This window comes from Melopsittacus undulatus, chromosome 6 (assembly GCF_012275295.1).
Source record: "Melopsittacus undulatus isolate bMelUnd1 chromosome 6, bMelUnd1.mat.Z, whole genome shotgun sequence".
In the NCBI taxonomy this organism is placed as follows: Eukaryota; Metazoa; Chordata; class Aves; order Psittaciformes; family Psittaculidae; genus Melopsittacus; species Melopsittacus undulatus.
Genome location: NC_047532.1, coordinates 52734886 through 52760410, shown reverse-complemented (window position 1 = coordinate 52760410; position 25525 = coordinate 52734886). Strand labels below are relative to the sequence as shown.

General features: G+C 45.6%; 1 protein-coding gene across 1 annotated transcript in view; it reads right to left on the bottom strand.

The window, feature by feature from the left end:
- The window catches only part of IRS1 (insulin receptor substrate 1), a 52114-nt gene extending 28505 nt beyond the window's left edge, over positions 1-23609 (bottom strand). Inside the window, exon 1 of the mRNA XM_034064111.1 lies at positions 19390-23609. Coding sequence (XP_033920002.1) covers positions 19413-23015 — 3603 coding nt within the window. The 5' untranslated portion in view covers positions 23016-23609 and the 3' untranslated portion in view covers positions 19390-19412. The remainder of the gene's footprint in view (positions 1-19389) is intronic.
- Positions 23610-25525: the final 1916 nt, after the last annotated feature.

Here is a 25525-nt window from a genome sequence, read left to right as displayed (position 1 = left end):
GAGACAGCAAGACAGATTACAGGGTAATGAAAGCACACAGAGGAAAGGAAGTTGGTATCCGCACCAAATTCCTGGTTACAACTTTATAATGCAGACTTAAAAAAATCCCCCACTGCCAGCACTTCTGGACAAGTTTCAGCAGAAACAGCTATCAGGATGGAGGAGGGGGAGAAAGCCTGATGACTAGAGTTTTGTGAACAGGGTGAGGCTTATTGATCTGGGGTTTATGAAGACTTTTAATCTCGGCAGCCGCAGAATGTTACATATTTGGACAACACCCAGCCAGAGCTGTACAGGAACTGTAGTGATAACCAGAGATAATGATTATTCCTAGTGTTTGCACTGCAACAGCATACAGGAGCCTCAGTCACAGCTGAAGGCCTCACTTTACTGGCTGCTGAACAAACAAAGTAAAATGACAGTCCCTGTCCCAGCAGACCTATATGGAAGGAAAAAAAGAGACAAGTAGATACATCAGAGCACAGGGAATAGCAGCACAATATTTCCCAACATGTCATGAGCCACATATACAAGTTACCAAAAGGCCAAAACTGGGCTGCTTCTTAATAACATATGGCTGCAATTGCATAACTATTCAACATCTCTCCTATATCCTCATCAGAGAACTTCCTTCCAAACAGAGAGGCTTTTCACATTCAACTGCTCTTAGCAGGACACACATCATTAAAAGAGAGTGCTTGCAGTTGGGCTTGTGTGTTTTCATTCATTCCCTCTCTTTCAACCTACCATCATCTAAAGCCTTAGAAAGGATTTTTCCGAGGTGAGCAGCTCCAGAGAGGGGCCTTCAACCCCGGAGCGAGGGGAAACCCCGTATCCAGGAGCCTCAGCTCTGAGCGGCCAGAGCCACTGAGGGAGCCTCAAGCCCTCGCCAGGCCTTGCCCAGGAGCCGGCAGCTCAGCTCATGTGAGCAGGGACTCACAGGGGGCGGCACCGGGAGGGATGACACCGCCCTGCCCTGAGCAGGGACAACCGTCCCCGGGGACAGCGGGAAAAGTGCGTGCCGCGGCCGCTGGCGCCAGCAGCGCAAACGGGCAGCGAGCGGGGTGGTGAGCGCTCGCCTCAGGCTGAGGGCCCGGTCTGGGAGCTCTGCCCTGGCTGCCCCGGCCCAGGAGAGGGGAGGCTGCGGTGCAGAGAGTGCCTGCACTGGTCTGCTGAGGGGAGGGTGCACAATGGGCAGGGCTGCACTGCAGAAGGGGCTGAGCTGCGGGATGCTGTCAATAGGCTGCAAGATGTCAGGGAAGCTGAGAGGAAGCAGGACTGCTTGCTCCAGGACCAAACAGTGCGGGGGCCACAAGCGTCCACCATATCGCATACACGAAAGGAGGGTGTTAAAATGCAGGAAGCTGGGAGCTAGTACCAAAAAAAAAAAAAAAAAAAAAAAGAGGAAGAGGACAATTAGAGCAAGGGGCTACCTTCAAATTCCAATGTCCCCACCCAGAACCGCTTTACAGTTCTGCAGGGAGCTAACGAGGAAACACACACCCCACCAAATGAACATGGTGCTGATGCACCAGTGAAGAGGATGAGTGCCTCCAGGAAGAAGCCGATGGTGACAAACAGCTACTTTGAAGGCACAGAGGCACTCATCTGTCTCAAGGGGGGCTGGGATCAGGGATGTTGCTGAGAGGCTGCCTGGACTAGTAAATCCCACTGACTATTACCCACTTCTTGTGGTCCATGTAGGTGCCAGTGACATAGACAGCAGTAACCTCAGAATCATTAAGGGCTACAGAGGCCTCTGATGATGGTGTTATTGCTTCCAAACTCAGCCCAGTGAGCCCACTGCAGAGGTCACCCATCAGGTATCCCATACATGAATTTCTAGACTTCTACTTTTTAAGTAAAAATTTAATTAATTAATTTTGGTCTTCGGGACCTGCTCTCTATTTGGTGTTTCCTGCAAAGATCCGGAAGATTTTTCTTTGAAGTTCATTATTTTTCCCCTCTTCTACCCCTCCCTTCTAGTCCTGAAACATGAGGAAAAAAATATATATATTTCATCTTCTTTGAAAGAAGGCCTTGAGTTTTAATCATTTAATCCTTGTTACAAAAACAATTAAGCACACATCTGTTCCTCACTCTCAAATAAAATGTAAAATGGTGAAAAGCCCAAATCAAAACAATTGCTTGTAGATGTGAGAAACAAAACCTATAATCTACCCTATGACACAAAAAAATGCATCACTCCCATCCCCCCCTTCTAGTGCTTAACAGCAAAGTAAATTACTTGATCTATTCCCTTCATGTCAAAAGTCAAATGCTGGGCAAGATAAACTAACAGCTCATCTGCTATTGATCATAACAGGCTTCCAGAATAAGCCTCAAACATTGTATTTGTTCTACTAGCTAACTGTTACAAGAGAGTTTAGTATGACACATTTCCCAAGAAACCAGATCTGCAAGCACAGAGAGAAGACAGATACCCTTTCAGGATAGCTATTCAATAGAAAATAAACCAAAACCGACAAGCCCCTTATCTCACTACATAATTCAGCACAATCACTCCCATTTCTGTTAGTAACTGGAAGAATTCCAGGGTTTTGTTTTGTGTTTTTTTTTTAAACAAAAAAAAAAAAAAAAAAAAAACCGAGCCAACAAACTGCAACAAAAGAAAGTCTCTCTGCACATCTGAAAGACCCCCAAAATCACTGGACTCATTACCACTCCTAAGCAGCTTCTAACCAGAAGTGCTCTGTGCCATTTCAGTATACCTGGCCCAGAACATCTGAGTCAGAACCATATAAGGAGATGCATATCCTTCTAGAGCAGAAACTGAAAACCAAACAGGAAGCCCAGAAGCTTCTAAAGCATGCACTAGAGTAATCATAAAGGACACGATTTGGCTGCTAAACATCAAATGGGTTTATAAAAAGACAAAAGAATCTTTGTGCATAAGGCTCACTTCCAGCTATTAGACTTAGAGAGTTTCTATGATCCTAATGCAGGAAATAACAAAACCCCTTCTGCTTCACACTATCAGTATAATCAAGGCAGTTTTCATCCTGGACCAGTGAAATAAGCACTCTGAAAACTGAATGAAAACATTGCAAGGAGATGAGCATAGTTTCATGCCTACTTTAAACCAGTACAAGCCAGTCCAGCTGTTTCCTTAAATTTTCCCACTTGCTTTACACAGCCCTACAACACACAGCATCTCCTCCTCTGCCCAGGCACAAAAGACTGCATAGCAGCACAATGAATTGGATCTGAATTAAAAATTGATTTCTCCCCTCCCCAAGCCAGGTTACTTTTAGCTTAGATTAGGTCCCTGATGTAGCTGCCTGCTCAGCTACGGGAATGCTTCTACTTGAGCAGAGGAGATGGCAGGATGGGAGCAGAAGTAAGAATACTTCTTCAAAATGACACTATGGAAAGTAGTAGTGAAAGCATGGTGTACGAGCATGCCTGAAGCCTCATGCAGGTACTCGTGTACAAGCCCCATCCATGCTCTGAACAGACAGGGCACAAAATCTTCCTTGTCTGTAGGCTGTTCAGGGACACATCTGAACCTCACCTGTTCCAGTAACCCTTTCTTCTTCCTGGGAAAGAGGAGGTACATATAAGACAGCATGCTCAGCTCAGCAACTTGATTCAACACAGGAATATAATACCATAAACTGTGATCAAAACTGTAAAGTACTTACTGAGGCAGGGGGAATCTGGTTTAGTCAGATGGAACTTGAGCTGATGACTGAACCTGAATAACCATTCATACCTGCGGTCCATATAAGTAAACAAAGTCACTGAACTTACCATGGTTAAAATGATACCCTGTTGTAAAAAAAGCCCCACTCAAACACAACACCAAACAAAAAAAAAATAAAAAAACCAACCCCAAAACCCTCAACTGCTATGAAGTGTCTCTGTGTCTCCCCCTAAGTTCTAAACAAATCACTTTATGCCATCATTTTATTTTACCCAGAACAGTCACTACTATGCCTGGTATGAAAGTGCTAACTTTCTTAATTCACGCTTTTTGTTTCTCTGTACAAGTCTGTACACAGACCAGTCATTTTTTTTTTCTTGCTTTATCAAAGCCTTGTGTGTGAGGACACTGACACAAAATAACTTGGTATTATTCAGCCAAATCAGAACACCCTATGTTCAATAAACGGAAGTATAAAACAGATTTTACAAACCTATGACATACATGTCAGAAATATTTCACAAGTGATTTTTGTTTCAAATATTTGATTACCCTTTTTCTCTGGAAAACAATGCTCTTCAGCAGATTGGCTTGAACAGCACAAAGCACACAACCCTAATGCTCACATACACTTCTGCAGGAAAGAAAGAACTAGAGAAAACAAAAGTTCAATGGCATTCACTATCAGCTTTTAAATACTCATAAAGAACCCTTGGAAAAGAGCATTTCCAAACACACAGCAGCATTACAGCATTGCAAACCCTATCTACTTCCCCCTACTCTGTCTATACTACTAAGGAAACTCCACTCCAGTGAAGTCGATGGACATTCTGTTACCAATTTTTAAATGACAAAATACCTCCAAGAGTGTGCAAAGGAATTAGCAAAGTCACATCTTCCTGCTGCCTTCAGGATAATAGCACAAAAGACTACCTGGCTTAAAAATTCAGCTGTGGTACAGAGAAAGAAAACTAACCTTATTTTTCCAAGGCATGACAAACTGCAAAGAGATCCTAAGGCACCTATGGACAGAAGGAAGAAAGCCTGGGGAGATATGTCACAAGCAGAAGGTGAAACTGCTTGAAATGCCAAATGGATGGGCTGGACAGCCCTTCAAAAGGAGATGCTATCACGCAGCATAGGTGAGCTAAGCTTGCACTGAACATCTGAAACAATATGTTGAATGTTTTGGTTCAGCTTATTTCTGGTTTCCATACCACTGCTAATAATAAACTGCCAGACAGCAACTTAAAAGTGTGACCTTCAGCTGCTGAAGCACAATGAACTTGGAGGAATCCTGGCATTGACAAACACATCCACTGAGAGATACCAAATATTTGCACTGCCAGAGATACTTAAAGCAGAAGAAAACTACTCATCCATCTGGATTGGTGGATTTCCATGTGTCTGTAAAGAAGAGGAACATAACCTGAACACAGTAACTCAAAAAAGAGCTAAAGTTCCCTCACTTCCTGCTCAGAAAATCCTCATTGTTTGGATGAGCCACTAAATTAACTTCAGCTGTAGAGAAAATGACTCATTAAATAGAACAATCAAAAATTTCACTGGAGAGAGGGGGAGGAGGTAAGGAGGAACTTTAACCTTTCCCTTCTCCTGCCAAATGCATGATAGGGTTGTTTGAAAAACACAAACAGAGCAGGGTGACACTTCTTCATAAATAAAGTTTTAAACAGAAAGCTACAGAAAATTAAGGAAAAAAAAAAAGGCCAAGCTACAGATGCCTGTAGTAGCTCTTGGAGCATTTTAACCCTCCAACTGTACTCAAATACACCTGGAAACGTTGCATGGAGCAGCAGAAAGGCAAAGCTATCTTTAAGAGGTGACTTCTATGGTAGATCATGTTAGAAGTTCAACAAACAGTTAAAAGCTTAAGTTTTGTTTTTACAGTCACACATCTGCCAGCTAACATGTGCTCAGTTTTGGATCACACCACACAGGATGATGTGAAAAAGATTTTTAAATAAAATACAAATTTTCTTCCACAGACTTAATCTGAGTTGCTCTGAGATCAGCAGGAAATGTTTCAGGGAAACTGATGTTTCCTTCTATCAGTCAGTTACTTATTGAATCCTTTTTTAACTACTAAATTTGAACAGGAACTGGGGGCAGAAGGTTGAGAACCCTGCCCGTTTCTCATATGACATCTTGAGTATCCATATGAGAAGGTCTGAAAGACAGCTGTCTGAAGCCATTACACGTACTTTGCATTTTCACCTGAAAATGTTTTCCACATATTTGACCTTATCTAAACTGGAAAGGCTAATTTGTCAATGTGGATTTTGGTTTTGGTGGTAAAGGTTTGTTTGAGATGATGACTAACAGACAGTTAAAACAGTGTGAACACCAAAGGAGCAGGTGCAGGTTTGCCAGTAAAATACATCTTTTTTCAGATATACCTTACTATTTTTCAACCTGAACGAAAGCAAGCCATAATGGAGAAGTGTGGGTTTTTTAACAGCATAAATACACTTATATTGCATTCACACTTAACATTAGTACCTGCAGGGCAACTGAAGCAGTGAATCTATTTTGATAAAACCTCTGTGAAGGCTTCTGGGGCTGAGGGATGGGTGGTACTGCTGGTTCTGAGCAGCTTGCACCTGATCTGATCTGATCTGATCACACCTCACTGAAACTGCAGTTTCACAGCAACTATGCAGGCAGGTGATTTCAAACAGAATTTTTGCAGTTGGCAAAAGCAGAACCCAGACCAGAAGCAGCAGTAGTGTAGACCAAGACAACTGTGGTTTCAAGAAGAATATAAGGCACCAATCACATAAGGTGTTCTACTTTAAGTTTGAAATAACCCAGGTCCAGACTGGGAGAAAAAAGAAGCTTAAATGCTGCCTGAAGGAATATAGCAGATGAGGTTTCACAGCTGGCCTTAACCAAACTAGGAGCAAACTGATGCCTAGAGAAATAAGTCCAGCATTCCCACCTAAATACATTTCCAACTGCTCCCCTGTATCATCAAGTGTGAGCAACCACAGGTGATGGCAAATACAACTTTCCAAAGGACTACATGGTTAAGAAGAAAGCAACAACAGGGTGGCCTTCAATTAAAGCTGATGTCAAAACTGTACCCTGCATTTTGTTTCTACAGTGGAACAATTACCCATACTTATCACAGCGCTTTCTGGACATGATTCTGTCCTATGTGTCTTCATGAACCAAACCTGAGGACTCAAACAAAGTTACAACAATGGTAAAAATTCTGACTATAGGATATGGAGATAAAGCCAGAGCCACAAAATCAAGATTCCAGATAGTAATTTTTATCACTCCTGACTTCACAAAAACACCTTCAAAAAGTTACAGTGAAGATCAGTAAGAAGACACTATAAGAGTGTATTGGTTAAAAACAGGTCACAAAGCTCTAGAAACAATAGGAGCCCTGAAATGTAAAAGCTTTCAGAAAGTGCTCTGTAGTCATGTTTATTCTCAGTATATAGCAGTCCTGCTTAATAGTCTTTTGTTTTTACCTGTTCCTTCAACCTAAATACAAATGCTGAAATGTGACCCAAATACATAAGCCACAATTAACATCACAGGAGTTATTTGATAAAGAAATAAAAGCTGATGAGCTACTCTAACAACCATAGAAGTAAACAAGCTTGAATGAAGATAGATCAAACATCTCACCAATCTTCAGGAGCCGTGTATTTGGAAAAGATGAAACACCCAAGGTAGGAGATAAATTAGACATTAAATTACGGATCATTTTGTAGCACTTTAGAACTAACTCATTACCACAGCTAATTAAAATTAATGGGGACTTGTTATTAACTCACACAGAACAGTGCAGTAACAGCTTACAGACAGGAAAAAAAAAAAGGGATACATTCTAAACTAAGCCATGTTGCCCTTGTCCCATCAACTTCAAGTAGGTAGAGCAATTTACATGAACTGAAGATTCCTTCCCTTTCCCACCAAGATAAGAAATACTTCATAGCATACTCATGTAGAAGGATCATCATTCAAACCTTCCTCCAAAATATGTCTACACAAATGTTAGCAACATCTTACACCTCTAACAATTCTTGGCACATCAATGCTTTCCACTACTGCAATCCTGTAATGTTATCAGTGTAACTTCATTCATACCTCTGTTTAAAATTTTATACCAGCCTATCAAGCTAAAAGATTATGAATCATTCAAGCCATTAAAGCCCAATTACATCAACTGAAATTTGAGTTTCCTAGCGCTATTCCAATTTCTCCTTCTGCTCATTCAGCCCCTGTACCCCTTCCTACACACCTTTCCCTTGTATAACCTTGTGAAACTTCTCTTGTAGGAGACCTACTAACCAGCTCACCAATTTACACAGCCTGCCTGTCAGTTTTATCCTTCAATACATTTAACCACTATTTCTCTGTATTTGTGGTTTTATCCTCTTCTCTCACCCTCCTGCCTCCTATCATTTCATGTATTGTCTGCTTCTCCTTCTCTGGATCAGATGAAGTCCTGTAACCAGGACTTTTCTGTTCCTACACTTTATTTCTGCATGATCATATCAGTTCAAATACATTTAATTATCATGTATGTACTGACACTTGTCTTCACGGTGGATTAAATCAAATTACAGTGATTAAAATAATCAAATTTAGATTAGCAAATGAGGAAACTTAGCTTTTTATGTTCTTAATGGTCATTCTCAAAGAGTGATAACCACTAAATCACACTGATCTGAAATATAACCTTTCAGTTTAGCATTTGGTATAGTCCCTAGTTAGACAATACCATTAGTGTATATTTATGCAGATCCTTGATATAAAATTAATGACCAGTACAGGTTGCTATTTGCTAGCTGGTTAAATTTTATATTTATGACTTTTCAAGCTGTGTTCGAATGAAAGTCAGGATGAAACTGTGAAACTGTATGCTCTCCATTTAGTTATCGGTTAACTAAAAACTAACAAAATACCTTGAACATGTAAGTTGCTTAACATTATAAACTTTGCATTTAAAGATCATTTCCTTTCTTTTTTTAAACAACCTCTATTTAACAGGTGAAATTGTGCAGGCTTGGCTACTATAAGATTCAGCATTTCAGATTGTTCAAAGCTCATGTTTTTTTTTTTCACTAAAAAACTTTAGAAAGGAAATCAGTTTTCTGATCTTTTCAGTTTCTCTCACCCAACTTTGAATAAACTACTCATGTAATTAGACTAGTCATACACTAAAATGAAAATAAATTTCTCTGGATATCTACTGAAGCAGCTGCTGTTCTCAAAAGTGAGTTTTTAGCACTTCAAACAGATTCTGGATACTTCACCAATCATATTCACTAGATCAATGGTTTTATTTTCTCTAAGCACTTGTCAGATATATTGATTGAAAGGTCTGTCTTAATTTAGGTACTATTCGTATATTACAGCATTTTTAGTCCTCAACACACACTTATTTTTGAGAAAGCATTACTCAAATACTTCAACCTGAACCACCCCACTTTCTCAGCCTCAGTTTGCCTTCTCTAGGGATACGCTACCACCACCTCAGGGTCAAAACAGAATTTAAAAGAAAGGTAAATATTTGCTGTCTTCCTGGGAAAGTATTACATAGAAAGGAGGGGAAAAGAGGGTATGTGCATATGGGGAATTGCATCAGTGTAAATTAGAGAGTTTTATCAAGCTGGTAAATGTCCATGTAGGCAATTCCTTTGCTTTAAAGGGTATTTCCTAATTAAAAATAGGCACCCCATTTTCCAGAGCCTTCCTACTGAAGAAACATCTCATCACAACCGCCCAGTTAGATCAAATTGGGTGGCTGGCTGTTTTTGTTGTGTGCATGATAATACAAAGACTCTCCAAGTTCCTGCTCAACAAAGGCTTGTGTGAAACAGGCTTTGAAGACACAATAACATTCCTCTTGCGAGTTTCAAGCCTGGAGGCTAAAAGCACCAAGTAACTATTCATTCCTCCATCCTGAGACACATTCCTAACCTAGTTCAAAGGCCTGAAAAAACATGCCCTAGCTACGTGCCTGCACACCTTCAGAAGGGCTTTTCCCTTGTATCAGAGCTTGCGAGGGAAAGAAGTTTCACACAGAAAAGAATTAAGTGTATTTAAGAGGTTTGTTTCATTTTTCAGAACCCTCAAATTGTTTAAAGTATCCCAAACTGTCTTGCATATAAATTATCAGCTATGTTAATCCATTTTAGAATACATTTTCACAATTTACCTGTTTAAACTGCTATGTTCACATGCAGTGCACCGAAGGCAGAAGATACTACTTCTTTAACTTAACTGTTCCCAAGAAGCAACCATGGAGGAAGGAGTGTGCACAGCAGTTGTAAAAAAATCACACATGGCTATCCACCCATATCAGGAAATCCAAGGAATTCAAGAACATTCTGCATCATGTTCACCAGATGATGATAAAGTCAACAAAATACAAGATTATTTCCAAAATACTAACACTATAACAAATATTAACTTTCAATGAGAAAAATATTTACAGTTTTCATCCTACAGCTTCCTAAACAAACTAATTTTCTCTTTATGCGTTTTATTTTGCTGTTTCTCAGAAATCCAAATGCCATTATGAGCAAAAGGGGGAAAGGTAAACAGTTACCAAATAATATGTCCACCTAACTATAGCTGTCATTTACTTGTATGGAACCAGCACAGAGATACAGCAGGAGCACACACATGAGAGTAAAGGCAGCTGAGACCACCCTTTTCAGTAAAGCAAAGCTGCTTAAATCTGCCCAAACATCTCACAGGACCACACCCTGAATGTGCCAGGGAGCCTGCTTTATGAGATACCTGAACGACATACAGTCGTAGACAAACAGCAAGTTTTTCTCTGTTTGTAATGGTTTTCAGTACACCTAAGTTTCAGGTTTCCTTACTGGTATTTTATTTTACGTATGTGATCAAGCAATTTAGTATTTGTGCATTTCCCTTTGTTTTTCAAAAGGCACAGAACAGTATTTTGCAGTTTAGTTGCCACTAGTTAAAAAAAAAAAAAAGTAAAAAAAAAATCAACTGTGTTCTGCAATACAGAAAAACAGAAGTGGACAAGTGCTAAAAATACCGTAACTCAGCAAAGCATGAAGGGATGGTATACTGTGCCTGTGCTCTGCAAGCAGCAAAGTAAAAAAGAGAAATAGGGTAAATGTAGCAGGTCAGAGCCATTTTTTTCACTTAAAGCAGTTCCTACATGTCCAAAATATATTTTAGTCCTCCTAAGGATTTCAGTCACTTTCATTTTCAACAGATGAAAAAGGCTGCAGTGAATTTACCATCACTGCAAAAATGTATGTATTGCTCATTTTTTCGTTCATGCAGCTATGACACAGATCTTCATTCCCACCAAAACAAGCAATACCTCACTGACATCTACATGCTGTTTCAAATCCTCTGGGCAAGCCCAGCTGTCCTACTACCTCTTTCAAGGACTGTGCAGCTGGGCTACCTGCCATTGGTCACTTGCACGAGACACAACTGTACTATGAAAGGAAAATCCCCACTGGCTATGTCCTAAAGCAGAAAAAAAGCAAGAGAACATTTTCTCAGCCACAACTGACTGAAAAATTTGTCACTTTATTTCCTTGTCATTCCATAACATTCTGCTCCATATATGCTACATTTTGCTATTTTGAAGTAACAAGTGATTAGTTACTTGTGATCAGGCATTACAGGAGACGAATCAGCAATTATGACAGCACAAAGTTTTCTGAGGAAACAAAAATGAATCCCATCTTTCAGAGACCACTCAGACAATGTCTCCGTCATCTACCTACAGTGCCTGCAAGAGTCAGAAATGGAACAGCCACCATTTCAGCACAAGTGCTCAACCTTTATTTCTCTGGGCATCACCATTAAAGAGCGAGTACCATGACAAAGCACACTGAACCATGCCAGGAAAGACAGCAGACTACCAGCCCTATGACATGATAGGCACAGGCACAGCAAAACACATTATGTTGCACCTCTGTCTCCTCCAGAAAAGTTCTTTTTTCCTGTTGTTTAGTATCAGTATGAAGGCTCTTACACACCACATGCATCACTGCTGACACTGACCCCCAAACACTTTACCAATTCCTTGCATAGAAATCATCAGACTAAACTGGGAAGTTACTGAAGACCACAGTCTCCTTGCTCTAGTGGTTTTCTACTATTTCAGCAAAGTTACTTAGGCTTGCCCACCAGCACTGCCCTGGTGCAAAACACATACAAAGGGGTTCTGAGATCCAAGTTTGAAGCCAAGAGGTCTCCCCTGTCACTTGCTCCCTGTTACCTAGGGGTTAAAATCTCCTTTTCTAACACAGCAATCTTGTCTTCAAAAAAGCAGACAGCTATGCTTAAGATGAATTACCATCGAGTGTTTTAATCTAAAGATTCCCACACTGATAACGCATCAGCTGTCACTCTACATGTCTTTTTGCATCTTTCATACACAGCACAGGGCTCAGGAAGCTCAAGTCAGAACTGAGGCAAGCAAGTCACAGTTTCAGCTATGGGGTTTCAAGCTACCCACCTCCCTCTGCTGTCATTTACAAACTGATAAACAGCAAGACCCCAGCTGACATATGCTGTACAAGGAGCAATAAACTCAATCCTCTACCTCCCATCTAGATTTCCTGAGGTTCTTTTACTCTATCAACCAAGACATGCCTTCTCCACAACTCTGGACACAGTGTTTGAACATGGATAATTACTAGTCACTAGATGGCTGGTGTCTTGTAAGGAGAATGAAGTGGACTTGCAGACTGGGGTTGGATTTTGAAGGGTTTTAAAGTCTACAATTCAGTAAAATAAGAGCAGAAGGAACCCATACATTCCAATGGTTTAGTTTCCTCCACTGCACATTTGAGCTTTCTACTCCTTCATGGAACTGTGCCACTGAAGGGAAGCTCCAGTGCACAGACTAGTCATGTATTTTATTGACTGGCAAAGCCGAGTTTGTGAAGATCCTGACTCATGTTACATCTTAACAAATATTTGTGCACCGCACTGGAAGCCAGACTGCTGAAACTGGACAAGAACCAAGGCTGATAGATAATTCACATTTTTCCTATTCACACACATTCTGTACTTCAAAGAAAGATTGTAGAATGTTTATGTGCCATAGTCAGTTACAAATATCAACCTACACAATGAGGAGGGAGAAGAAACAGAGTCAAAGCTGTACATGTTCCCAGACTACTACTTTCCTGTATTTTATAACATGTACCATCAGACAGTTCAAATGTACAAGTAACACTTCAACAGCTCTACTAGCTGTAAAGTGTACAACATAATTCCATTCTTCCTGAAGCGTATCTTATTTGAAAATTTAACAGGTTATTTCTTTCACATCTCCAGCTTCCAAAAAAACTGATTTTACAGCAGTTGACAAAATATATGCAGGCAAGTCTTTTGTGATACGCCATGGGACTGATATGTTTCACCTTCAGCCCGGGAGGCTGACACCCCATCTTCTAACTAGACTCCCAAATTATTACAAGCAGTTGAACACACACAAACTTTCACTGTCTGACCTACCTGATCAAAAACTACTCAGAATAAAATACACTTTGCAATTACCCAAGGTTAAATCTCTAATAGTCTTCAGAGAACATGACCTAGATATGTCAAACATGATCAGAGAGATATATATCGAGACATCGTTTAGTTAGTTAAGAGTGCCAGGCTTATTTAAATCTCCTTTATCTGCTCACACCTTGTTTTTTGTTGTATTTTCCCTCATTTCTGCAAGCCAAGAATAAAGTTGTTAAACTTGAGCCTCTTTTAAATTACCAAAATCTTTCCTTTACTACCTCTCTCATATACTCAAATAATAATAATCATGATAACCATTTATCAAAAATGAAAAAAAGATGTAAAAATAAAATGTTATTCACTTTTATAAATAAGTATTCTAATATAGCAGATTATGTACAGATGACCAAAAGCGAACTTTTAGTATTCTGACAAATTGGGAATTCAGATGTACTTGTTAATATACGTGTTGCAGCTCCTACCACAAAATTGAAAGCATAAGATCTTCTGTAAGAAACCAAAATAATTTTGCTGTTTGAAATTTCCTTTTACAAGATACTCCTTAAATTAAACAATTTTAAGAGAATCTACTAACCCATAAGACAAACAATGAAAGTAATGAACCCAGTTTTAATCAAATTTATAACTAAGCAACAGAGTATAAAGAACAAATACTGCAGTTGAAAAAAAAACCAAAACCCCCAAACACAAGTGTGACTACAGTTCTCCTTTCATTCTATGTATATGATGAAATCAATGGGTTTTAATGTTAAAATTCACTCATTCTTATGTATCTTGTAGTTAATTAAGACTTCTACCTGTGGTTTACTGCTGTGGCTGTGACAGTGATGCTACAAGACAAAGAACTCATGGACAAAGAGCCAGAGGCAAAATCAGCCCTACTATGCACATCATCCTGTTAAGGTCAGCAGAATATCCAAATAATAGTAAAAAAATAAAAAAATAGTCTAATCACAAGTAAGGAACACACACACTTTGTAACACAGCATCTATCCTAGTAATAAAGATCAAAAGGAAAATACAGAAGTAAAAACACCTTCAGGAAAGTGTAAGTCCATGCAAAATGAGCACCTCTAGAACACTCTCTGTACATATCCAGGCTTTCCACATTTCTCTACACTCATCCTCAAACTTTCATGTAACATCCTCCCAATTCCCTTCAGATCACGAATACCTTGCAGTTCTCTCCACCCACATCATCATGCCACAGTTTCTCTGTGTCCCCTAAGTAACTCCCATTGCTCATTTCCATCTCTCTCCAATACCAGTTTCTACAACTATTCCCCAGCCTGTACCTCTAATTCCCCATTATCTTATGTCACTATCCCATAGTCTCTCCACCAGCCACAGCATGGGTCCCGTGACAGCATTTCCTCCTCTTTTTCCCCCTCTTAAGAGTACTGTACTTCATAATTCTGTCAATTAGTTTTAATTGAAACATGGCACAGAGGTTAAATCTAGTATCAAAATAGCTTTGGAAAAGAGTATCTATTTTTCTTCCATAACACTGGACACCAAAATTATTTTTTTAAGCTTATGTTCACTTGTGACTTTACTTATACAAAAGTTAGCACTGAACAAACCCACTTTCAGAACTTCAATAAACAGGAAGAAAACACCCACTTTCATCACAACCAACCTATTACACAGTTGCTGCAACTTGTTCAAAAGAATATTCAAGTACACTTTACTTTCAGTACTTGCACTCATGTATTTATAGTCATGAAAACTGTATAGTGCTAAGGAACGTCAAAATTTCAGCTACTATAAAGCACTCCTGAAACAACGCAACAGACTGAAGATATTGGTCAAATAACATTCCCATGGCACAGCTGCTTGCTGCATTTTATTTAAGAGTTGTAATTCTCTATTTACGAGTGTTATCTAAGGAAACGTGATCTCTCCACAGTTGCTAGTTAAAAATGAGCATCATCCTTGCCCTGCAATGTCCTGCTGCATTTTCAAATTTAAACCACATTCAGAAACCAGTTTAAACACTGACTAAACATGAAACCTGTGTGCTAAAGAAGTCCAGATAGTACTTCATAATCAATTGATTTGGTTTATAAATCATACAGTTCCAATTTTTAAGCCAGGAAAACAAAAAAGTCCCAAGAAATTTCTTATTAGAATCAAGAGCGGGGGGGGGGGGGGGGGGAGGAGGGTATAATCAATACTACAATGTAATATAGCTAGTTTAAAGGAACTAATCTACTGTCTAAATTAAAAAAAAAAACAACAAACCCTCAAAAACATAAAAACATTAACTATAAGTTGGTCATCTTGTTAAACAGAAGAGTTGCAAATACACAGCTATGTGGAGACAGGCTCAATTTTGGCAAATACATATGAGGAAAAACTGGTGTGTGCATACAGTAAGAAATGCACTGTTTTGTCTACACTAATACCCATAAAACATTCATATCTTACTGGTATTTTCTTTGGTGCTGACACAAAACTGAAGAAACTTCTGTTCTTTCAGTTTTGGAAACAGCCTCCCCCAAAAAGCATAATTTAATTGTACATGTTTTGGTATTTTCTGTGTTTCTATTGTTTCACCTTGAGTTTTTAACTTGAGGAAACAAAACCAACTATTACAAAGTATTAAAGAAATACAACAAAAAACCCAGGTATATTATAAAGGGATTAAATTAGTAGTTTCCTGTTTACCATTATGCATATTTTCATGAGACCCAAACAAATGTTTAGCTCTTCCCCTCAGTAGTGTTTTTCTTTAACTGCAACCAGAAAAAAGGCATAACAACCATATAGATGCCACTGTACTTTATTCCCATCATACTATATTCCCATTGTACTGTATTCCATTTTCTTACATCACCAAAAAAACCCAAACCACCCATGCACTGGGTGAAATAGAACCATTAAAGCTGCAAAAGAGCCAAGTTACCACTTGCTCATGCTAAACATACTCTATTTGGTGTTATTAACACTCACTTTCATGAGTTCTCAGACTCATGAACAAAATGGAAATGAGGCAGGGGAATAATGGCTTTGCTTTGAAGCTTTGGAGATCAAAGCCACATACCTGGATTCATGCTACTAGTCTACAACAGCCTTTCCTGTTTCTCCAGAGCCAACATCTAATGGTTTCCTTTCTTGAATATTTTTTGACTACATACTTAGAACACAAGCTATCAGTGGTTCACCTTCAAACCCCCTGTGCATTCTAGGAGCCCTCTCTTCCCACAGCAAACCCAAAAGCAGGATCCACAGTATATCCACAAAATCTGCTCATACTGTACTGGATTTGTGTGGCAAGGTTTTGGTAGCAGGGGGGCTACAGAGGTGGCTTCAGTGAAAAGCTGCCAGAAGCTTCCCCTGTGTCCAATAGAGCCAATGTTAGCCAGTTCCAGGATGGACCTGCTGGCCAAGGCCAAGCCATCAGTGACGTCAGTACCACCTCTGGGATAACATATTTAACGGAAGGGGGAAAAACCCTGCACAACTGCAGCTGGAGAGAGGAGTGAGAATTGACAAAACAACTCTGCAGACACTAAGGTCAGCTAAAGTCAAGAAGAAGACGCTCCAGGAACAACTGCACATGGATTTTTCAGGAGCACAGTTTTGCTTAAGGTGCTCAACAACTTTTTCAGGCATGTGCAAACAGACTGTTTGCAGGCCTGTAAATCACTCACCTCCAGGAAGATTTTCTCAATAACAGCATAAGGTATAATCTACATGGTGGCCCTGCCAAACCTAAGTTCCATCTCCAAAGCAAAAAAATGGTATGAGGGCATGTAAAAAAACAGCTGTAATAATGGTTTAACACAGACAAAATATTGTTAGGGTTATTTTTCTCCTTAACACACTCAACAACAGATGAGATAGTTGGGTTGAATTTTGCAAGAAAAGTTTCATTGGATGGCAAGAAACCTAGCACAGGAAATAGGAGCCTAGAGAGTTAATGTCTGAAAAAGCTACAAGCAACTAACACAGCCTTATAGTGGGAAGGGAAAGGGAACAACCATGGCTACAAAGTTCCCATATAATTATAGCCTGACTCTTCCCCTGCATCCCAGAAGCTGTGCTTGCTCAGTCCAATCCTAATTTGGGGAAATACGAATGAACTTCAAACAGCAATTACTCTATTAGGCACTACTTTTCACAACATTGCTCTAAAAAACTTCTCCATATTTTTCAGCACGTTCTTGCATCAGGTCTTCCACATCCTGATGCTCCACTGAACAGGATAGTCACAGCCGGGGTATCTACCTACCACCATGATGGAGAACACTGCCACAGCTTTCATGTTAAAGATGACACACAGGATCAAATGAAGTTGTTTACACTTGGGAAAAAGCTGTGTAAGTAAACAATTATGACACTGCTCTCCCCCAGACCTGCATTCTCATACTCTTGCACACATTCATTATTTATCCACATGCTAAAAAAAAGATTTTTCTCTCACACTTGCTCCCCCAATCTTAGCCCACAACAGAGGGGGGAAAAGGTGATGCTCTGAGCAATGCGACTTATAGCACAACATGCTGTATCCTCTGGCAAAAATTCCCTCCTAAAGAGTTCGTAACACCAATGCTGCCCTAGGCAGATACGGATTCCCAGGATAGCGAGAGGCATCTGAAGACAGTCTAGACAGGCTCTTGCAAGCACATCCCAGAGCAGGAGAAGGGTGTGGCAGCATAAGTCTGGTCATAATGTATTGTGACAGCCAGCACATCCCTGTCAGTACCCACAGAAATAATCATTTCCTACCATATACTGTTTGAACCAGACCAGCAAGATCTGCACTGATCTTAAATCTTACCTTGAACTTTGAAATTAACCTGACATTCATAGGTCACGTTAAGACTAACACCTAATATTGCATTGTTCTAACAGGCAACAGCAGCAAGGGCCAAGTAGCAATGCTCAGAGACTGGTTTGGTTTTGTTCAGGTTATAAGGATGGAATACATATAAAAATTGTGAACATACGATCCCAGGCATTGTACCATGACCAGCCCCCAGTGTTCCCTTGAGCAGAGCTAACAAGTAACACAGTAAGTTTGTTACACTTAGGATGTAAACATTGGCATGAGATTCATCCCCTAATGTCATTGCATATATTCATAACTACTTTCACAACTGTGATTGCTGCTGCTCAAGTATGTAGAGAACTACTGAAGTCAAGTGTTGCAGCAAGATTAACTGTGTAGCTGTTTACCAGTGCTTGTCTGCACTGAAATAGTCTCCACCTTCCAGGAAAGGACTCACACAGGTACACTGTACTTTCTGCGCTCTAAATAAGATGCATTTGTTATGCACTGCATGAAGTTCCCACATAGCAGAAACATCACATTACTTGTAACATGCTCTTACTCATCTCACATGCCTGCACTCAACGTGTAATGGCCTAGGTGAAGTTTGTTTTCCCAAATTAAAATGAAAAACTGTAAGGAAAAATAGAACACATAAGCAAGTGCCACACAGTTCATACAACCGGCTCCTTACGCAGTTTGTAACAGTTGTGAGCACAGGACAGCCACACTCAGTATCCCCTGAAACACAAGTGATACATATAATGCTCTCTAGGCTTTGAAATCCACTTTCAAGTTCAAAGCACCTTCCAAACAAAACTGAATTAACACTCATCACAGCCCTGTGAGGTAGATGCCATCAGCCATGTTTTGCACACGGGAAAGCAAAAGCTGGCATGGTTGGCCACAGTAGTGATTACTGACCAAACTAGGATTACAATGTGAGTTTCCTGCTTCCAGCCCTATGCTATACCTAACACAGTTCTTGTTCTTCCCCCTACACACAGGTCTGAAGCATACCCAATTCTGAAAAGTAAAGAAATGCAGCAACACAGTAAACACAGTATCTTATTCCCACCTGAACAGGTGCATCCAAGAAGCAACCCACCCCAGCCCACGCAGGGCAGGTGAGGGCCATTCGCAGGAATGCTGTGCTCCGGGATGCTCTTGCTACTAACACATACCGCAGATATTAAGGCCAAAACACACCAGGAAACCAACCTGACGCGTCACAGCCCTGTCACTCGGGCCGCTCCCCAGGCCTCCCCATGGGAGCACAGCGGCCGCCGCCAGCCGGCATTCCCCACGGCAACAAACCACAACGCGCGGCCGCCCCATCTCGGCTTTCTCCCGTCACAGAGACGCCCGGGGCCGTTCAACTCCCGGAGCGGAGCCGCGGCTCCCCCCGGCTCACCTTCCCCGGCAGGCGCCCAGCTCCTACATCTCTTCTCGCTTCTGGAAGCTGATGCTGGCGTACGCGCTCAAGTCGTCGCTGGAGTGACCGCTCCCGCGAGGCTGGCCCGCGGGCTTCGGCGGCGGCGGCTGCTTCCCACCCGGCAGAGCGGCGCCCTCGGCGGGGTGGTGGAGGTGGTGCCGGCGGTGGCTGAAGTCTTTCACCAAGTCCAGGTCGATGTAGTTGAGCCCGTTCTCTTGAGCGGGGGCGGTCCCCAGCTCCCGGCGGCCCGCGGGGGCCCCGGCCGCCTCCCCCGCTGCGTGCCGCAGCCATACGTTCTCGAAGGAGGCCGAGCTGTGCCGCTTCACCTCCTCGGCGCCCCCCGCGCCGCCACAGGGGAAGGGCGCCCCGAGCCCGCCGCCGCCCGCTGCTCCGCGAGCAGCGCTAGGCGTGGAGGAGAAGGTCTCAGAGCTGTGCCTCCGCCGGCCGCCCTGCGGGTCGGCGCGGATCACCTTGGCGCTCTGGTTGCGGCCAGGGCTGATGCTGACGAGGGTGAAGGCGCTGCCCGCGCCAGGGCCCCCAAGCAGGGAGGAGGAACGCGGCGGTGCCGCCGACAGCTCGGCCGGTGGCCGCGGCAGCTCCGGGGATGCCGTCGACGCCGCCGCCGGCGAGGGCTTCTCGGCGGCGGAGCGACCCGCCCGCACGTCGGCGTAGCTGAGCAGGCGGGCAGGCGAACACGGGGAAGGGCTATCGGTGCAGTCCGAGCAAGAACCCCCTGCGGCGGCGCCCCCCAGCTGCATTATTACGTAGTCCCGGCCGCTGGGGGCGGCTCCTCGGCCGGGCCGGGCCGTGGGTCCTGACCGTCCGGCGGCGAAGCCGGGCGTGCAGGGGGGCCGCGGCGGCCCCAGCTCCATGTTCATGTACTCTCCAGCAGCTTCGCTGCCGGGCGGCGGGGGCAAGCCCAGCCCCAGAACGGCTGAGGGGAAGGCCGGCTTGTCGCCGGCGATGAACTCGATGTTGACATACTCGCCGGGGCTCTTGGGCTCCGGGGGCAGGAGGAGCGGGGGCTGCTCCCGGGCCCGCGGCAGGGTGCTCGCCTTGGGGCCGCCCAGCGACAGCCGCGTGGGTCGCGCCAGGCGGCCCTTGGTCTGCACGGCCGTGTCCACCTTGCGCGGGGGCTGCGCTTGCAGCGGGGGGCCGCCCTCTGTGCCACCGCCACCGCCACCCAGGCTGTCGCTGCTCGTGGAGGAGGATGAGTCTTCGGCGGCGTAGAGGAGGCGGCCGGAGCCGAGAGCGATGCGAGGCTGAGGGCTGCCCTCCTCACCCGCCACCGCCGGCCCGCTGCCGCCCCGCCGGTGCACGTGCTTGAAGGAGCGCGGCAGAGAGAAGTAGGAGTAGATGGGCTTGTGGTGGGCTGTGGCGGCGACCTCCTCGACACCCGGCTGCCCCACACTCCCGAAATAGCAGTCAGGCGGAGTGCTAGTGGTGGAGCCGCTGGCTGGGGACATGTTAATATAGTCGCTGCCACCACAGGGGAGCTTCCCTTCGTTGCTCTCCACTGAGAGTTTTGGGTGGTGGCCGGCGCCATTCGCCCAGATCTTGCCATAGCCCGCAGAGCCGCTCTCAGGGGAGTAGCTGCCACTGGGGGACATCATCATGTAGCCATTGGAGTCCACCGTGGCTGGAGGGTGACGGCCCCCCCTGCCAGGGTTGATGATCTGCTGTGGCGCCGATACACTCTTAGGACTCATGGGCATGTAGTCTCCGCCCTTGGGGGGCCCCCCGCCGCTGGGCACAGGAGCTACACCAGGTGACATGGGCATGTACCCATCATCCGTGTGGGGGGCAGAGTTGGTCCGATGATGGCTGCTATCCAGGTGGTGCATCTCCAGACACTCCTCTGGGTAGGAGTGAGTGGGTACAAAGGCTGAGTGACGGTAGGAGGGCAGCCGGCTGCTACCACAGGGGTAAGAAGGCAGCATCTCTGTGTACTCCTCAATGGAGGCCACAGAAGACTGTGAGGGTGTCTTCTGATGGGAGATGGTGGGTGAAGTGCCTGCAGAATGAGTCCGCTTCCTGAATGCCTTCTCCAAGTCAGCAACCTCCTCGCTACCACCTCGAGGACAGCATGGTGTGCTAGGGTAGCGGGGCTGCTGCTGCAGGTGGCATGTGCGGGGGATGAAATGCCCATTGGGGGCTGCAAGACTGCAGCAGGAGGAGGTGGCCTTCCCCCCCATGCAGATGTAGTTGAGCTCTTCATCACCCCGAGCTGGTGGGGTGTGTCCCAGTGAATCTGGGGTCACACTGCGAAAAGAGCTGCGAAAGTCACACGGGCTGGAACCATACTCATCAGAAGAAATAAATCCACCATCACTAGGGGAGCCAGAAACAGAAGCACTAGACCTTCGTGGAAACAGGCAGTCTGAGGTTGAGCCATGGCCACTAGTGCTGCTGGATGACAGGCTGACTGGACTGGTGGCTGAAGGAGAGCAGCGTGAAGAAGGCATTGGGATGGACCGGCTGTGGTTGAGTGGAGGATGGAGCCTGGAGTTGCCACGGTGTCTGTGTGAATGGGTACGGCTGGCACTGGGACTAACTGGGCTACCATCCACAGAGGCAGGCCTTGACATCGTGCCTTCCCCATCACTCGATGCTCGAACCCGGAAAGAGCTGGGTTTGCCACCTGTACCTCCACCACCAGCGGGAGAGGTGGCCGTGACGCTCTCAGTTCTGGACCGGCGACTGAGTCCCACTTGGCTAGGTGGAGGGTTGTTGACGTGGTGCCTACTTCGAAGAGGCACAGAGATGGGGTTGGAACAGTTTGAGGAGGACTGGCTCTTGCTGCGGGGCCTAAATTCCTCACTCATGGCTCGCATGGCCTCCAGGATGGTTTCATGCATGTTCTGTGCCACCACCGAGTCATCCACCTGCATCCAGAACTCACCGGGCCCAGTGACTGCCGAGCGCCCCACCTCAATGAAGAAGAAGTTCTCAGAGTGACCGCAGCGGCGGATATTGAGCAGCTGCAGCACCACAGCAGCAGCATCTGAATTCAGCTTCACAAAGCTGATAGTCTTGTTAGTCAGGCACAGGCGGTAGATGCCAATCAGGTTCTTTGTCTGGCCTAGGCCCTTAGGCTTCAGAATTACTTGCCAAACTTCCTTAAAAGCTGGGCCAGGGGCTACCTCACCATAGCTGTCCTCACCTGCTTCCCCCAGTCCTGCACTGCTGCCTCCAAAGGTGACGTCGCTGTGGTGGTGGTGGTGATGGTGATGGAGGTGGTGGTGTCCCTTGGCCCTGTTGTGCAACTGCAGCAGTGCTTGGTACCAGCTTTCCTGTTCAGGCTCGCTGTCAGCTGCAATGGCAAAGTGCTCGTCCTTGGTGTAGAGGGCCACCAGGTGCTTGTTCTTGGAGTCAGCCCGTTTGTTGATATTGAAGCAGCTTTCTAGTGGGATGGAGCGCTTAGGGGCCCCTGACTTATGTCTCCATTTCTTCTCATTCTCGTAATATTCCAGCCGTGCAGGTCCAGACTCACTGGCTGCCCTCAGCACAAAAAAACGTTTATGCATGCTCTTGGGTTTGCGCAAGTAACCCACCTTTCTGACATCTGAGAAGAAGCCCTCGTTGTTATCTGTGGGGCTAGCCATGATGAGAGGTGGTGGAGCTGCTACTGCAGCTAGCAGTCTGCAAGACACCAGAGCAGCCAAGCCAGCTGGAAAAGGCAACCACCTAAAATAAAATAAAATTCATGCAACAACAATTAAAAAAAAAGGCAGCAAAATAGCTCAGGATCCTCTTCTGAGAATGGGACGGGGGAGGGACAGAGGCAGGGTGAGAGCAGCTGTTCAGTGGCAGAGGCAGCTTCCAGCACCAAATCAGTGTGCGTTGCTGTTTATGCCCAGATCGCCCTTAGATGGGTAAGCGCGTCCTTAAAAAGTCCAGTCCCGATCAGTCCAGACGAAAGTCTCGTCCCAAGAGCAGCCGCCGGGAAAGAGAAATGCATCTTCCCCTGCGGGGGTCGTGCTCCGCTGGGGCCGGGAACGGGCGGGGGTCCTTCCTCCGCTCCCTGCGCCCCTTCCCCGGCTCAAGTTTGCCTCCGCGAGTAGCGATTTCTGTTGCAGATTAAATATCCTCTTGGGGGCGGAGACTGTTTTGCAAAGTCCGGGGTTTGCACCCAAAAATACACGTTGCTTCCCCCTCTTCCCTCTCCTCCAAAAAAAAGCGAAAACCAAGAGGAAAAAAAAAAAGCCAAAAAAAAAGAGAAAAGGCCGCCCACAACGCAACCCCCCTCTTCCCCAAATATCAGCGCTGAGGTTGCTGCGGCTTCTCCCGCTCGGGCGTGCGGAGGAGGCTGGCGACCCCATTCAGTCCCATCTCGTTAGGCAGAGAAAGTGCCATTTCCACACACGGCGCAGCCCGGCAGCGGCGGGAGGGGAGGCCGCCCGAGTGCCGAAGGAACATCCTCTCTTCCTCCTCTTCATTCCAGTCTGCAGCGCCTCAGCAGCCGGCGGCGCGGCCCCCTCCCGTGCCCCAGGCCGGCGGGGGAACGGGCACCGCCGCAGCTACTCCCTCTCCACCGGCTTCTTCACTGAGTTTCCCGGCGCCCCGCACCAAAACAGGCGGCGGGGGCCGCGCTCGCCAGTCCAGCCCACTCCGCCTGCCGCCGCCGCCGCGGCTCAGGCTCACTCCAAGGAGAACAACACGTGACGGCGCCAGTGCGTGGACCATCCCCGGAGCCGCCGCCGCCGCCAGGCTCCGGGCCAGCCCAGCGCCGCGGCCCCGCGGCCCGCCCCGGCGCTCCCCGCCCTCCCTCCCTGCCCTCATTCAGCGCGGCCGCGAGGGCCGCCACCGCCAGGCCCGGCCCCGCTCTGCACCGCCCGCCAGGGGCCGCGCCCCCATTGGTGCTGCCTCCTGTCCGTCACAGCGGCGGCGGCGCCCGGCCAGGCTGAGACGCGGCGCGTAGTAAAGAGGCGTAGACGCCATTCAGCGGCATGTTATTTATAACCGCGGCCGGCCGCCTCTGCAGTGTGGCGGCTTTCGCCGCGGCGGGCCCGGCCGAGTGGAAAGCTTCCCCCTGCCTTCTTTCCCGCAGCCTTTGTCGCCAAGCCCGCACGGCGGGACAGGCCTCACTGCGGAACCACCGTCACCGCCCCACCTCAGGGCGAGGCAGCCGCGCGGTCGCAGGCCGCTGGGAGGAGAGCCGGGCTCGCTCCCCCCCCCCCCCCCATCCCCTCCACCCGCGGCCTACGGCGAGAGACGGGGCCTGGCCGGGCGGTGGCAGTGGGAGCGTACCCGCCCGCCTTCCCCGCTCGGCTGGGGACCGTTCCGCTCCGTGGCAGCCGCTTTCCGGCTAGTACGTGGCCCGAAGCAGCGCGTCCTCGGCTCTGCCAGCACGCTTGTTCCCCGAATAAAGCGCTGGCGGGGAGCGGGAGGCTGGGCGCTACCCCCATGGCGTGCGGCAGGGAGGCCGAGGGAAGTGCCCCAGAGGAGTTTCTCTCGTGTAGTGTCAAGCAGTTAACCGTATTTCCCAGAACCATTATATGCTAAATTAAACTGAATATTCAGCGTGATCTGCTGTTTACAGGGCTGAAATGTACCGTACGCATAACTTACCACTTAAGTAGGAAACAAGCGTTGCAAGCCAGGTCTGAAAAATAAATTGCTCAACGCTGCCATCTCCAGGACAGTTCAAACTGGTCCCAGTCCATCTCTGCATTCCGCAGAAACGACCTGCTCGTAGGTTTAATCTTCTGTTTACTTGTTTTCTTAACTCCGTTTCTTCTGCTACCTGACCCTGGATACCCCCAGCGCAGTGCTGGCACTGTCCTGCCAGAGCAAGCTGTTCCCCAGCTGGTTGGAGGTGAAAGCATAGTAGCAATGCTCAGTCCTACTTCAAGGTAGACACAATAGAAATTATACTATTGTTTGGATTTATGTAGATCAAAACATGGAACAAATAAGTGACAGGGTTTTCTAATGCATCTGCGTTACAAAATTTGTTATCAGGGAGATCATGGTTGTACAATTATTTGAGAAGTTAGCTTGTCAAAAGATGAAAATGTCCTCTGAAACTGTTGCGGAAAATCATGGAGAACGCAGGCAGGACAACATGCAGCATAGCAAGCCACCCTCTTGTGCGATCCTACAAGTAACATCA